Consider the following 15,444-nt stretch of genomic DNA (forward strand, 5'->3'; position numbering starts at 1 on the left):
ATTTACAACAATGGGTACAATTTACAACTAGGTAGTGTTTGGCATTTTTGCTTGAGAAAGTGGCTTAAATGTTTAAACAACTAATCGATTCATTCAGCGCTATGTGGCATCATCTGTTCATTTTTTTTGTTGTGTAATAAAGGCATCCCTGAGTTATTCTGATTAAAACAAATTTGGACATTTTCAGTTTGGCTTTAAGATGTTTTTCTTGAGCTAAGGATTGATTATCTATATGAATTTAAAAGACCAAACTCTTGTCATATTTGGAATCAGTGCAGTTGGAGGAGTAAAACTGTATTGTTTTGTGAGATATTGTGATTATTCTCTTCTTGAGTTGTGGTCACTCTTTTACTCATCTTTACCTGTTTGTTTTGGCTCATGAATATTGTCCCCAATATTAGTGCTGGGTTTTCATGGGTTTGGATGGGCAGAGTGGAATTAATCTCTTACTGAAGGCTTTGTTTCTCTTCCAGAGAGCGGGCTCTCATTTTTAGACGGAGTTGATTGTCCCTTTCACCAGCTGAAATTGACAGAAGTCACCGTCGGCAAAATATATCAGCTGTAGCTAATTAATGATAATTCTGTAAGTTCTTTGCAAAAAGGCTGAATTAAAACTTTGCTGCTGTCTGATTAATGAGGTCTCTGTAAGATGGAGTCTGCTCTGACAGAAGATCGTTTGTGAGGTAAAAGAAGCATCACTCTGTAGCAGAACTCTTGTGGTCGCAAGTGGTTTTGTAGTTCACCCTAACCGGCAGAAACTGCGTCAATGATTTAAGTTTATCTTATGGATTCAGTGATGGATTCAGAGGTCTTCAGATTCATTAAGTGGATTTGATACTGGATTTAGGTTTAATGAAAGGCTGTTGCACCACAGCTCTATGTTACCCTTTTGAGCTGGGTGATTACAGCTGAAATCAGTATGTCAATATCAATTAGTGATACTTTTCGCGTGTCAATATTAGGGTTGAAACTAATGACTATTTTTGTTATCAATTACTTAACAGTTACTTTCTCGATTATCCATTTACATTACACACCATTTACAAAATGTCAATAAAATGTCAGCACACTGTGGAAAGTCCCAAGTTATGCCAGAGCTCATGGTGACCTTTTCAGATGTCTTGTTTTGTCAGACCAATGGTCCTAAACCCGAAGATTAGCAATTTACTTTACTGTCCAACAAGAATTCAAATTTGGCAAATATTTGTATTTTAGAAGCTGAAACCAGCTTAAAGCTGTTATTTATATATATATATATATATATATATATATATATATATATATATATATATATATATATATATATATATATATATATATATATTACATCAAACAAAACTCTTCACATATAAAACAAAACCTTTTAGTAACTCGTTTTTTTAGTTTTGAATTATATCCATCGTCTGAGCTTTGACTGCAGCTCTCTTAGTGACCTCGTCTCGCCGCGTCCTCTTCTTCTGCGTTGGTTTAACGGCAGCGGCTGGAGAATCAGCTCCACCGGCTGTTTATCAGCTCATATTCACACAGCAGCAGTGGAGGGAAATGAGACTTCACTCATGATTTCATTTTGCTGAGAGAGTTTCTTGGAATTGGGTTAAAATATGCGCTACGTTTGGATGGAAGCCTGACTACTGTTGGCTTGGACTCCTGACTTTAAATAATAATTTACCTTTTGTACTGTCGGACCGACTCTGCAGTGTTTCTTCTCAAACTGCTTCAGCATGTACGCCTCTCTCTGTGTGTCCCAGCCCTCAGGGTGTTTGTCACGATCACCCTGACGTCCCAGCATCTGAGTGTCACTGATGAAAAATGGATTTCTGCCACACAGTTTCCAATCTGCCAAACCCCCAAAAAGAGATGTCTGCAGCAGGCCGAGCACAGTGTAATCCCTCTGTGGACACGACGATTACCCCCAGTCCATAATCCCCCATCACCACTGCTGATTTACAGAGAGAGAGTTGTATGCTTCACTTTCTGTTTTTATGCCTCCGCGCCGGTGACAGCCGCGGCAAGAGGCATTATGTTTGCGGGTTGTCCGTCCGTCCAGCCGTCAACCTTTTTGTCCACCCGTCCATCTGTCCGTCCTTTTGTCCGTCCTAGAGGGAATTGCTTCACATTTGGTACAAACGTTCACTCGTGGTTGTCAAAGGTCAAAGGTCACTGTGACCTCATGTTTGTCCCACTCTTGTGAAGGCGATGCATCTCCTGATGAGTCTCCCGATGCATCGCCTGATGGGAATTTCATTACATCTGGCGCAAACGTTCACTTGGATTAAGGATGAACTGATTCGAATTTCGCGGTCGATGATCAAAGGTCAAGGTCACTGAACTCACAAAACACATTTTTGGCCATAACTCAAGAATTCACATAAACTAATTATGATAAAATGCACGTAATACCTTCTTTTAAATCCCATCAAAGTCTTGACTACATATATTACATGAGTCTGGAAAGACACGAATGTTGCGTAAAACTTGACTGGTTGGCGGAGGCCTACAACTGCGAGGTGGGGATTCTAGTTCTTCTCATTCTTTCAGTTCAGACTGGCCTGTTTCCCCTTAGAGAAACAGATGGCATCAATTTAATAAATCAACGTTCAATTTTCAGCCCTGAATATTTGGATGTTATTCAGATAATTGTAGTGCGTCTGACCTCTGCAGATTTTGGCTGACCCAGAGTTTTCACATCAAGGTTCGAGGGTCAAAACTGGGGCTGCAACTAATGATTATTTTGATCAAGTGATTAGTCGTCTGGTGTTTGAACCGGTGGTGTCTTGGATTGTTTTGTTCTTTCAGTTCAGAACACAAATATGTTCAGTTTACAATGATGTAAAACCAAGAAAAGCAGTGAACCATCACATTTGAGGGCTTTGAACCTGAAGGATGGTTTGGCTCTTTCAGCCACGCTGGCAGCTAGCAGTGGGTTGTCGATGTCCGTTGATTATTGAGTTGCGTTGACGTGCGACAGCGGGTCAGTGTGCGCGCGCAGCGCTCTGCTTCCACTCACCATGAAAACCACAAAATGAGAGGCATGGCTGCAAATACGAGAGCTCTTGCCGAACGTCCACGGCTTGTCGACAAGGCAGACACACGAAGCGAAACATGGCATTATTTCGCTTACATAGCCGACAGTCAGGGGAAGCCCCGGACACGACAAAGACCGTCTGTAAAACACGTCTGAAACTACAATTTTATTGAGCATGAAAATGGTAAACAAATGACACTATCTGAAGGTCTGGCACTTCATGGTGATGAAGCTCAAACCCAGGATTATTAGCCTGCCCACTACAGTAGTGCACTGAAGTTTAAATAAAAATGTAGATTTAAAAATGACAATTAATGAGAACAGGCTCCTGGTATTGTTTCAGTATCGGTATCGATATATTTATGCAGGCATCATATCAGTCATAATTTTGGTATCGTGACAACACTGTTTTGTCCAGACATTCATGGCTCTAAGATGATGTATCCAAATAATGTTGATGATCCCCTGACCTTTTGTTTGATTAATTAATTAATTAATGCATTCATTCATTCATTCATTGAAATACTTTTTTAGTTCAGTTTGAATTTAATGTAATGTCATTTCTGCAGAACTCATTCCATCAGTATTATACTCAACATCTGCTTAAAACCTGTCGACGGTAGCACTGTTTTTATTCACTATTTGTTTCCAATCGCTTCAGTTTTTGCAGTTTTTTGGTGTTAAGCTAGTGTGAGTGAAACTTCACCGATGTATTCCTGAAAACACCTTCCAGCAGCTCGGAGGGCCACAGTCACTCCCTTTTCTGGTCGGCTTTTGATGCGAAACGCTCGGAGGAAGCGTTGAGTTTCACTGGCGGTAACTTAACCACGCTTGAAAAACATGGCAAAGTAGTTGAGGCTGGAAGTAGAGTGAAAACAGTGTTGGTGTTAGGAGGAGAGGAGAAAGTGAGAGCATCAGAGTGGCGTGTATGAAACACTCTGTTGCACTGACGGAATAAGGGCTTTGAAAATATACAAGTTTATAATGAATCAACCATGTGAGCAATAACAGTACAGGTAAATCCACCCCTCCTTAATGCCGGTGGCTTTTATTTGCTCTGTCACGTGTAGAGCTGTACAGCCGAACTCTGGGCCGACATGTTCACAGTGACACCAGACATTAAGCTACTTCATCTGCCTTTCAGACCGCTGAAGATTTAACTTGTACCATCTTGCCTTTGTGCCTTTTAAGTTTCTGTGTAACCTAAAGCCTGTTTGGACTCGGCATGTTAACACTGAGACTCTGTCTGCACTGTGCCGCCACATTTCTAAAACAATCTTTTTGTGTAAAGGCGACCTGTGAAAACAGCTAAATCTTTTCCTCTTCGTCCTCTTTACAGTTAACAAACAAAACTGCATCACAGCCGCATGATCAAACCTATATTTCATGGTTGGGATGCAGTTGGAAAAAATCAACATTAATGCAGATCATTGACAACAGCTGTATGATCGGCTATGTGCACGTTCGGATCGATGAATCAAAAATAAAATCTGGAGATGACAGTTGACTGTAAGCCGCTGAAGACGGTCTGTTACTCCCCTACTTTAATGCAGCTCGCTTCAGCATAAAGTTGTACTCGTTTACATATTTTTCTGTTGCGCTTGTCAGACAACTGAACGAGAATGAACTAGCGATCTGATCGCAGCTCATAAACACTACATGTTAACCGGCAGCCGTTCCCCAACTGCTGCTGCTGATAAAATCATTGTTTTATAATCACGTCGTCGTCTGGCAAAATCAGCATAAATCCAGGTTAATTACAAAAGCTCTGCTGTGTATGTGGCCGTATTGACATTTAAAATGATCGATCTAAGGGAAAGTTCGAGGCGACGTAAAGTCCTTAACTTAACTTCCACACAGCTCCCGACCCTCACTGAGCAGCTTAGTGTTCTCCTGTACACACTGAAAAACCAGGCTGGCGCTTTCAGATTCAGAAACACCTTTGTGGCGGAGGGCTGAAGTGGAGAGAGAAAGACGCCTCGACAAATACAACCGGCTTAATGTGGACATACGCTCAGTCTGTGGTTCAGCAGTTCAAGCTGCTGAACACTGGTCAGCCACCGGGCCTGGAAGACTTTGGTTATTTCGTTTAAGTTTAAAAGTCACACGATGGGTGATGTTTTTTCAGGGAAACACAGTCTTAAAAATGCCCCGGTTACACCAGTTATTAGATTTGAGTTGTGATCGGCATTTGAAATGTTAAAGAGTGTTTGATCTGCATAGTTGAGCTCTGCACACACCCGGGGTGTGGTGAGTTTGTACTGTAGGTTTTACTGAAGTCCTTGTCGTTGTGTGTGTTTTCCACGCAGAGCTGCTGCTCTGATAGCAGCAGCAGTCTAAATAGGTGTGGTCCTTTATTAGGCTGTACAACAGAAACTGTTGTGTCAGAGTCAGCAGTCGAACTAGTTAATATGATCCCAGTTTGCTCTCACAGAAACAACTGTTCTCTGATCAGACACGAAGTCTCTTTGCAAGTGCCAGCCATCTGTCGACTGTCCTTAATTTAATTTCTTTATGTCGAAAATAGTTTAACTAAAGGCCCCATTGTGTTTCTGAGAAAGCTGATCTTTTAGTTCTTTGTGTGTAGGCATGTGCCACTATCAAAATGTCATCTCATGATTATTTGGTCCCCTTTTTTTTGCATTCCTTTAATTATCTCTCCAAGGCCAGGGGTGCCTGGCCATCAAGAGCTTTGTAGGTGGGGAGGAGGATTTTAAATTCTATTCTGGATTTTACAGGGAGACAATGCAGCTCTCTTTTCATCTCCCTCTGATAGAGTGTGTGTGTGTGTGTGTGTGTGAGATTTATTTCTTTATTTTTACCAGAGCTCCATTAGGCCTCTTAGCCCTCTGTAGAAAAAGTTCAGTTGTTTCTTTGTCTACACTCTCCACCAAGCGCGAAGATAAAACAGTTTTTTTTACTGGCAGCAAATTTGTGGCGTGCAGAGCCAAACTAGTATGACCCGAGGCAGGAGGACTGGCCGTGAAACGAAGAATAAGCATCTCTCTTTTCTAATACAAAATGTCTCAGTCATGTTGCTACGTCGAGTCCACAGTCTGGACTCTCATTGTTATACTTGCTAATGATGGTTAAAGGGTTTGCACTTTTTATTTGATACATACAGTCACGTGGTTTATTGTCAAACTCTTGCTTGTGGAACCCTTTTAAACATCAGCTCAATTATTTTTTTAGTTTTTAAGTTATTTTATGACAGGGAGAGAGAAACAAAGATTCTTACATTTGAGTTTCAAAACATTAACTGATCTTGGAGGAATGTCTTAGGATTTGGGGACACCTTAGGATACTAAGAGTCTGGTTGGCAAATTTTCACACAAACACAAGTAGCTGTAATTTCTAAAAAATGTTATTTTCATCATTGGTTAATCCATCAGTTACTACTCTTACAGACTGTGTATCAGCACCTGTGGTAACTGCAGAGCTGCTGTCAAACGTAAAGCTCTAACTTGGGAAACAGCTCGCTGGTTTCACTGTAAAATGATCTCTTGCATTCTCCCACAACTCCACAGAGATCTTTTTATTGGACATCAGTATGGTGCCGTGTTTAAGGTCGTCCCCCGAGGACTAAAAGCAGAGAAACCTGCTGCACCACGACGACTCCCCAATGTTTGGTTAGACTGGCTGCCAGCTGAAGACAGTTTTTAAGTCTTTGCTGGTTAAATTTGTCTTGAAGAATTTAAGAGTCACTCATTTATCAGTGATATGAAACAGGGAGAATCACAAATCCTCACTTTAAAGAACTGGAACCTGCCAGGGTTTCTTAACAAATAACTGGGAGGATTAAGAGAATAATTTGATTTTAATTTAATAATCGTAATTTTAAACAGTTTCAAATTAGTGCAGAAGGTTGACTACTAATTAGGTCACCTGAGTATTTCAGAATGAATTGTACATGTTTGTTTTTCGTGTTAAATTTGTGCCAACTTGTGCAAACATTTTCTGCTCAGGTCAAGAAATTAACTTTTTATGGTTGTCATTATGTTCTCATAAGTGCTTGTGCTACAACACCAACACCAACACGAAACATACATTACACAGCAGATTTCTGAGTCCTCATTGAAGCAGGTAGAAAACTGTTCTTAAACTGGGTTGTTTTGATGGACAAAGATGTGTAGCGAGGTTCCCAGAAGATGAACCCTGATGATTTTGGTGCTCCTTGACATTTAGGGTCCGTCCCAATACCCGCACCTGCAATATCAGTGAGGATTAGCGAATCTCCGGTAATTGCCACGGTGCCCGAGTTCCCGTTAAGTTGGAGGCGTATCAGAGCTCACGGGGACACACTCGATTAATAAGGACAGCCCGTCACTCACGCAAATACAAAAGCCATAAATGTCATAATGCCGGTGCCGCTACAGCGAAAAGCCAGAGGATCGCCAAACTCTGTAACCTTCACCCTCTGAGGACCATGAATGTCTGAACCAAATTTCATGGGAACCCATCCGATAGTTATTGACACATTTCAGTCTGGACTAAAGTAGTTGACCAACAGGCATCGATATAGAACCATGCTGCTATAGCTATAAACACAAAATTAACACAGCTACTATGAAGCGAGTTTTCTCTCTTCATTGTAGCTGTTAATTCTTTGAGACGGGTTTGGAAACGAAGAGGCAACTTGGTCTTACATCAGCTTCTTTACTATGTTGATATTTGGAGCTATTTTCAGTCATCAAATGGTATTACATAACATTTGATGATATCAGGGAAAAATCATAACTTTGTTTTTGTCCTTTTGTTTTCAGTCATTTGGCTCCTTCTTTGCTAAAAGAGTTTTTCTTTCAGCTGGTGTCAGTGTATTACATTAAAGTATTTAGACCCTGTGCAAAATAACCTGGTCCACGAACCGTGCATGAAATAAAGATACTTTGACCTCATCCGCGATGTGGTGACCTGTCTTTTGTCTGACTGTGAGCTGTTTGAGTGATCGGATGTCTATTTTGTTTTTTTTAAATAATGTTCAGTCAAAACAGAGTCTGTCTGAAGCTGCACAGACGAGATTAGAGTGGAGTTATTGCAGCAGCTCCACGTGGCACCGCTGTGCTGTCACAGAGGCATGTGAGGCTTTTACTGTGAAAGAGCTGAGCTGAAGGAAGTCCTCCTGACTGTGTTCTCCTTCAGACCTGCTGAGGACAGGTTTTACTGACAGGAATCTGCATGTAGAGTTTACTTTCCACTGCGCTCTGTAATATCTGTGTCTCATCCTAATTAATATTAACTAATGGTGAAGCTGATAGAAATGGGAATCTAGTTCCAGTTTCTGTGGATGATACTGTGTTTCACGAATGAGCTTGTGCGTTAGTCCACAACCAGCGTGTTCGCATGCACTCTGGTCTTCTTTCTTGAGTAAGCTTGTTTTTGATTTTATTATTTTTTTGGTACTGTAGATGTGTACCTGGGTTGTACACATCTACAGGACAAAGACGTGGGACAGGGGAAGTATATAAAACTGAACCTAACACAGTATACCCCCCCAAATAGTCCAAATAAGTTGGTTTTGTCACACTTGCCCTGTAGGGAAAGGATTTCTGTGTGCATGTAAAAATAGTTCACGACTGGCTGTTAGACTCCTGGTCTGAGTTGGTGAACTGACCATATTATTATCTCTTTATCCTATTTAATATAATCTTTTTTTGTTTTTGTTTTGTATGTTCACCAGGATAGTCTCTATCTCTTTTTCTAGTGAGTTCTGGTCAAAACGTCAGCACAGTTTACAGATTCAGCTGAAAATTCTCGGGTCCGTGTGTTAAATGTCTACTTTAATAATCCTGTATTCCTTTTTGACTGGGTCTGACTTTTTCCACAACCTGACGTTTCACAGGTCTGGTCTTGATTTAGAAAGTAGTAAGAAAATTTACTCTATTTAGTCCTAAAATATTTCTTACTAAAAAAAACAGCCTGAGAGATTATTTCAACATTTTTTCCTATATAAATAAACCAGTTTCAAGAAATTAGTGTAATTTGTCTCGTCTCATGAAACCAACGCTCATTTCTAGAAAATACCTGAAACCAAACCGAGGAAAGGCGGAATTATGTTACCCCACTCCACTGTTTGAAGTGTAACCCCAGATTTCGCTGAGTGTTTTTGAGTGTTTTTTTTTTTTTTTTTTTTTTTTTTTAAAAGCCCAAGTACTTTTGCCATGAAGATGTGGTTGGTGAAGTTGTTCCCGTGCCTCACAACTTCTGAGCGTTTAATGACACACGAGGTCGAGTCCTGTCAGCCTCTACTGCTGCTGCTGTTGTTGCAGCAGCAGAAGTAATAGTAGTTGTCGTAGTATCGCTCTCGACGCCACGACATAACCTGATGAATGTTAGAACAGCTGAGAGCGACCTTTACTCACCCACCAACACTTTATCCTCTACTCAGGACACACTCTGTCTGCTCTGTTACCACTGAGCTGTATGATTTATGGCCTGAAAAAATGTATGGATTTACCATCCTCACGATATCAAAATGCCTGAAATGTCCAAAGATTCAATTTCTAGCTTAGAGCTTTAGTCATAGTGAGACAGAAAATTACTTTGGAATTAATTTTGGTAGCTAAATTTGGATTTCAGAATTAGTACAAATCTGTTGTGTGTTTCCAAAATGTTTTGTTCTAGGTGGATGATACATTTGAGGCATTGTCCAGAGGGTGCTAAGGTATGAAAAAATGATGCGGTTTGGGTAGAGGGAATGCCATACCTCCAGGTACTTCGTTACGAAGGATACACAAAATGACTGATGTGTAAGAGGCTGCGATGTCTAAATTTACAAGAACCATTTTGGTGTGCTTGAATTTCAATAAACACCACTTTGAAAACCATTGAAAAGTCCTTGAATTTGCTGAGTGGGAGCTCATTTGCTTTTCCGGTCAACGTTGAGGAATCTCTTTGGCGTTTTGTTTGATTAAAGTGTGTCTGGTTCTGTCTCCCCTGCTTTATCAGATATCCAGGAATTTTATGAAGTGACCTTATTGGACAGTCAGAGATGGGCAGAGTCTTCCAAGGGGGCGGACCCCATGGCGCCCGTCAACCTGTGGGACTTCTCCAGCCTTCAAAGCACAACGGTGACCTCGGACACTCTGCCCAGCCTTAGCACCAGCATCGAGGTAAGAACAGAAAGCACACCGACAGGCATCTGGCTGTGGGCAAAGTTCAACCTAATCTGCTGAAATTTGCCTGCAAAAACGCAAACCTCGTATAACGGTGAAAACCATTTGGCCCTGACCGACCCATCAGGTACCGGTCAGAGCACAGTAGCACTTTAATTTCCCATGATTTTGGTGAGGATGTCATTAAGTTTAGCGACGTACGGGGTCAGTGACAGCACAGGACAGGAGGTAAACTGTCACTAAACAATAAATCTGGACCGAACCTCTGTGTTTGGGGTGGTTGAAGTGGTTTTCTTTTTGTTGCTTTTTGTTGCTTTAAACTGGTCTGTTGTCTTTAATGTTGTCTCTTGATAACAGAACAGCCCTCAGTAAAAATAGAGAATATTAAAAATAGATTAGACTTTTCACAACCTTACAGGATGATGACTGAAGGTGCTTTTGATATCACTACAGTCTGTTTGATACACTCTCCTGTGTGGAGCAGACAGTGCCAGGATGAACTGGGTTGGTTGGTTGTTTGTTTCAAATATTTTATATTGGAACTTGTTAAGTGAACTGTTAAGTCACATCGTCTTGTCCAGGTGCTGAGTCTCAAAACTGTAACTGAATTCTGTCTCTCAGAAGATCGACAACACTGTCATCTGCTCCTGTTCACATTTTTTCTTTATTTCATGAAGGAAAGGTCATTTACAGCTAAAACTGACAGGTCTAGAGGAAATAAACAGTTTCTGATAGATATTAGGAGCTACACATGGTGCACGTTGGGGTGGGACTAATGGTCCTTTCACACCTAACCTATTTGGTTTGGTTCGGTCTAACTCTGGTTCGTTTAGGCTGGTGTGACGTAAACAACTGGACTGTGACTGCCTTAAGAGAAGGATCTCTGTCCGCCTCCAAGTGAACTCTGGTGTGATTAATTTGTGCTGTGAAAGCAAATTGGACCAACCACAAGACTGTGTGAGAATAGATAGTAGATGTCCGATTTTAGAATTAAACTAAAAATTAAACTGCTATTAATCTTCTGATCATGATCTGTCAAGAAAGTGATATATACATTTATGCAGTACCGTCTGGCAACCACAGCAACGTGCACTGTATGTGTCAGGGTATTTTCCCCCATTCAAAACTGAGTTAAAGCAGGGAAACAGGGCAGTAACTAGAATGGCACTCAGTAGAGCGCAGACGTACGCCACGGCCAAATATTGACAAAAATGTTGAAAAATGGCTCATCTGGCAATGTTAAGGAAAGTCATAAAAAATTCCCGGATCTGCCGCTTAATCCGCATCCGCACCAAAATGTAATGGGTTCTCCCCTGGACCAGGCCCCATCCCTCCACTAGGTTCAGTAGTTTTTGCGTAGACTTGCACGGGTGAAAACTTAACGTCCTTGGTGCAGGTAACTATGCCCAAGATAAAATCACAGTACAAGTCGTCTCTTTGTTTTCCCTCATGTGTCTAGTTTTAGTAATTTATAGAAAAAATGCCAAACATCCTCCTGTTCCGGCTTCTCAAAAGTGAAGATTTCCTGTTTTTCTTTTCAATATCAGAGAGTACACTGATTATCTCTGAGTTTTAGACTGTTGATCGAATACAACAAGCTATCTTAACCCCATTGGATATTGGAAAATATAATGGCCATTTTTCGCTATTATCCTAAATTGTATAAACAAAATGATTCATTGGTTAATCAAGAAAAAACCATCACCAGATTAGGGTTTCGATAAGGAAAATAGTCGTTAGTTTTAGCCCTAATAAACACGTCAGGTTAACTAAAGTTCAGATTGAGCTGCGTTCAGGTACCAGAATTAGATTTTCCTGTGGGTCCATGTGGCTTCATCCAGAAGTTACCAATGTCAGTGCATGCGACTTCATATTTACTCCTCTTGGTTTGTTTGTAATAAGTCAATGTGAACATAAAATGCAACAGAATCAAAAGGCAACTACGGATATTTTTTCTTTGGTTCGTACAAACAGAAGCACAGGTGTGAAACATCACTGAAGGCTGTTTCTTCAGTGACGCACCTGAATCGGTTGGACTCTTCTTTACCTGACAAAGAGCCAATTACAGCTGGAAACATTGTGCTTGGCTACATGTAATAAACACAAAATTTAACGGGGAGCAGATGACAGTTTTTTTAAATCCCCCGGGAGAAAAAACATCCTTTCTCTGATCGGTGAATTCTAACACCATCAGTCGAATTGTTAGTCATGAATACTGGCTGATTCAGATCAGTGCCTGGTTATCTGGAGCATCACAAATTTTAACACATTTCAGTGGCCTGAGGATTAATAAACTCACTCAGTGCATTCAGTTCCAATTTAAGCCAAATAAAAAAAAAAAAAAAAAAGCTGAAGTGTCAGTTTGATGTGGTGTTGTCGAGAAAATATCCAGCTCCCCTCCTATAAATGAAGACGGCAAAAAAAGGAAAATTATGTGCATATTAATCAGCTGGCCGTCTCTTTTCAAAGTGTAGAAACTGTATCATGGTAGCGACAGTATGCTCTTCCTGAGCGGTGGAGACGAGCCTCCATTGCTCCTGTCAGACGATACTTTTGATGATGGTCTGTCACGTCAAAAGTATCCAGACATAAAAACATAAAGGCCGACCTGCTGCGTCATCGCTCTGCTTGTGTTTTCTGTTGGTTTTTTTTTTTGGCGGATCATGTTTGTTTGGTGTTTGTCTCTGGCTGCACTTTTCCACTCAGAGTCACTCAGGCGCACTTTTGTGTTTCTTTGGCATCTTGATGCCACATTGACAGTGACTGACAGAGGGAGCAGGTTGAGGGTTTGGTGTGTTGTTGCTCAAGGGGGAACTGGGGTTAAAACATGTGACCTTGCAGTCATGTGGCTGTGTCACGTCAGTGAGCAGGGAAAGTATCTGGTTTTAATGGTTATCTCAGCAAATCTCACAGCGGCTTTGATGGTTTGAGCCACTCGAGGATGTTAAATTAACATTTTGTCTTTAAACATGACGCAGATGATCTCAGTGTGTTACAGGACACATCACGACAGTAGTGAGATGACAGAGAATTAGGGGAGACAGTGATGGGGAAGGACATGCGAGTAAGGTCCTGGATACCAACCGGAAACATTGTGTTTCATGGTTGATGATTTGAACCCTTAGACCCTCGGGGCCAAGTGTGTTTGTTTCTACGGTCCGTCTCTGTCTTCAGCAGGTTTTATCAGCTGTAGTAATCCTACTTATAAATGGAGCAATCTCAGTGGCGTTGTTGATACCTGGCATTAACAGGCATCCTACGTGATCCGATCGCAGGTGGACAGCTCTGAGTGCAGGTTTGACAGCAATCAAGACGACTCTAGGCTGCGTTAGAGATCCGATCGCTCAGACCACCTTCGGAGGTGGCACGTTCTTTTAGCAGAGTGAACGCAAACGGGTCCGGGGCCACATTGAAGGGCCGCCGACTCACCTGCCGTCCTCTGCGGATGTACGTATTCATTCGCAAACAAACACAAGTCGTAGAAATAGCGTAAAACCGGCTGTGTCGCGATTTTGAAAAGCACACGCCAGGGAACAGACCCAGTCTGTTTCGTTTTGGTTTCTTCTCCTCCTCCTCCTTTTAATTTCCAGCAGACTAGCACAGGAAGTGCACTGCCGCCTCCCGCCAGTCTTAAACAGCAACGCATTTGGTCTTTACAAACAGGAACGACGTACGTGTTTACTTGCATATAGAGCGGGGAGGTGAGATCCGATCCCGGTTGGTCACTGGAGACGCACGCGGAGACCCATGTTATTGCCAGGTGTGAACACTGCCTGTCTGTCCGTTCGTCCGTCCTTTGATTTTCTCGACAGCCGCTCGTCCGATCCACTCCAGACTTTGCCGGTGTGTTGCCGAGGATCCAAGAAAGTGCACTGTCGACTGTGAAGTGGTTTGGATCAGCGGTTCTCGAGAAAATTGAAAATGCGGACATAAATTGTTCTGTATAAACCCTATGCAGGCATCCGACTGACAGTCGCAACTGTGACATTATTACTGATGTCACAGAATGTTGCTCTGTGAGTGCGAAAATAGAACCGGTTACTGTCGTCAGGCTACGTTAAACAAAAAACACGATATGGACCCAGTTTATCCCTTTTTCATCTTTCTCGAGGAAATGCATTTTACTCTTGAGACTTGAATGCCATCATGTAAATGTCTCGGATGTAAAAACAGTGATTACATGAGAGGAGCAAACTGCATCTTAGTAGAAGTAAAGATGATCAGCCTCTCAGTATCCCAGATGATAAAATCCAACAAAGCGATCTGCTGTCTGTGTGCAGCAGGATAAAAATGAGTACATTACCGTCAGCGAGCTTCTTTCATTTCTGCGTAATCCAGTGTTTTCATAACAGTTTATGGGATAAGCCAGAAATTGGAAAATAATCCACAAAATGTAATTTGTCTTTCCTGCTACGAAATTGAATTTTAAAGCTAAAGTTTGTAGAGGGACAAAGTAAAGAGCTGGTGTCTGGATTTCTGCAGCATTATTTTCATTGTATACTATCCTGCCAGACAGAAGGAACAAAATGGTATGAAAATGCTGCAGGTTAGAGTGTGTCGTCCCAGAGACATGTCTCAGTTCATACACATGATCTGAAGTGGCTGGAGGTTATATTTGCAATGTATGAACATATAAGGTCTCAATCTGCCTCAAACGAAGCAGTTGGTGTAACATATATATTTATTGTTCACAAATGTGTAAAGCCCACATTAAAAAAAAAAACAACACAAAATTCATAGAACAAGTTGCTTCTCACGCATAACTATCTAAATTTAAATTAATCAAATAATATTTCATTGATTAACTTCACATAGTTTCCGTCTGGTTAGCTACAAAACATTCCTGCAAGATCAAGATCTTACACTTCTCACAAGCAGTAAATGGTCCCCGAAATTTTTTAAACATTTCCCTTTAATGTACGAGTAACCTTTCTAACGGAAGATTTAACGGTCAGAGAAGCAAGATGCTATTAATACTTGGCACTCAGTCTTTTTGATTTAAATATTAGAAAAGAACGCAGAATGTTCTCATATTTAAGAAGCTGGAGGTAGCAAATGTTTGACGCTTTCGCTACAGAATTGAATGAAATGAACAATTGATTATCAAATAGTTGCAGGTTAATTTTGTTTTTCGCTAATTTTCCGCTATCAGACAATCCAGCATGCGGTTTGTTTGAAGCAGAGCATTATGGCACTGCATGATCCTGCAGACTCTCAACCCACCGCAGAGAAATCTCACTGATTCACCTCTTCAGTATGCAGTAAAATGTCCTGTATTGCCTCATTTCAGCACGTTATTTGCGTGTG

At 41.2% G+C, this 15,444-nt stretch overlaps 1 protein-coding gene across 15 annotated transcripts in view; it reads left to right on the forward strand.

Moving 5' to 3' along the window:
* LOC120799598 (disks large homolog 1-like) overlaps positions 1-15,444 on the forward strand; it is a 129,555-nt gene that overhangs the window by 8,957 nt on the left and 105,154 nt on the right. For all 15 annotated transcript variants that reach the window (XM_040144792.1, XM_040144794.1, XM_040144793.1 and 12 more), the window contains exon 4: positions 9,971-10,134. In XM_040144792.1, coding sequence (XP_040000726.1) covers positions 9,971-10,134 — 164 coding nt within the window. The remainder of the gene's footprint in view (positions 1-9,970; positions 10,135-15,444) is intronic.

This window comes from Xiphias gladius, chromosome 15 (genome assembly GCF_016859285.1).
Source record: "Xiphias gladius isolate SHS-SW01 ecotype Sanya breed wild chromosome 15, ASM1685928v1, whole genome shotgun sequence".
Classification (NCBI taxonomy): Eukaryota; Metazoa; Chordata; class Actinopteri; order Istiophoriformes; family Xiphiidae; genus Xiphias; species Xiphias gladius.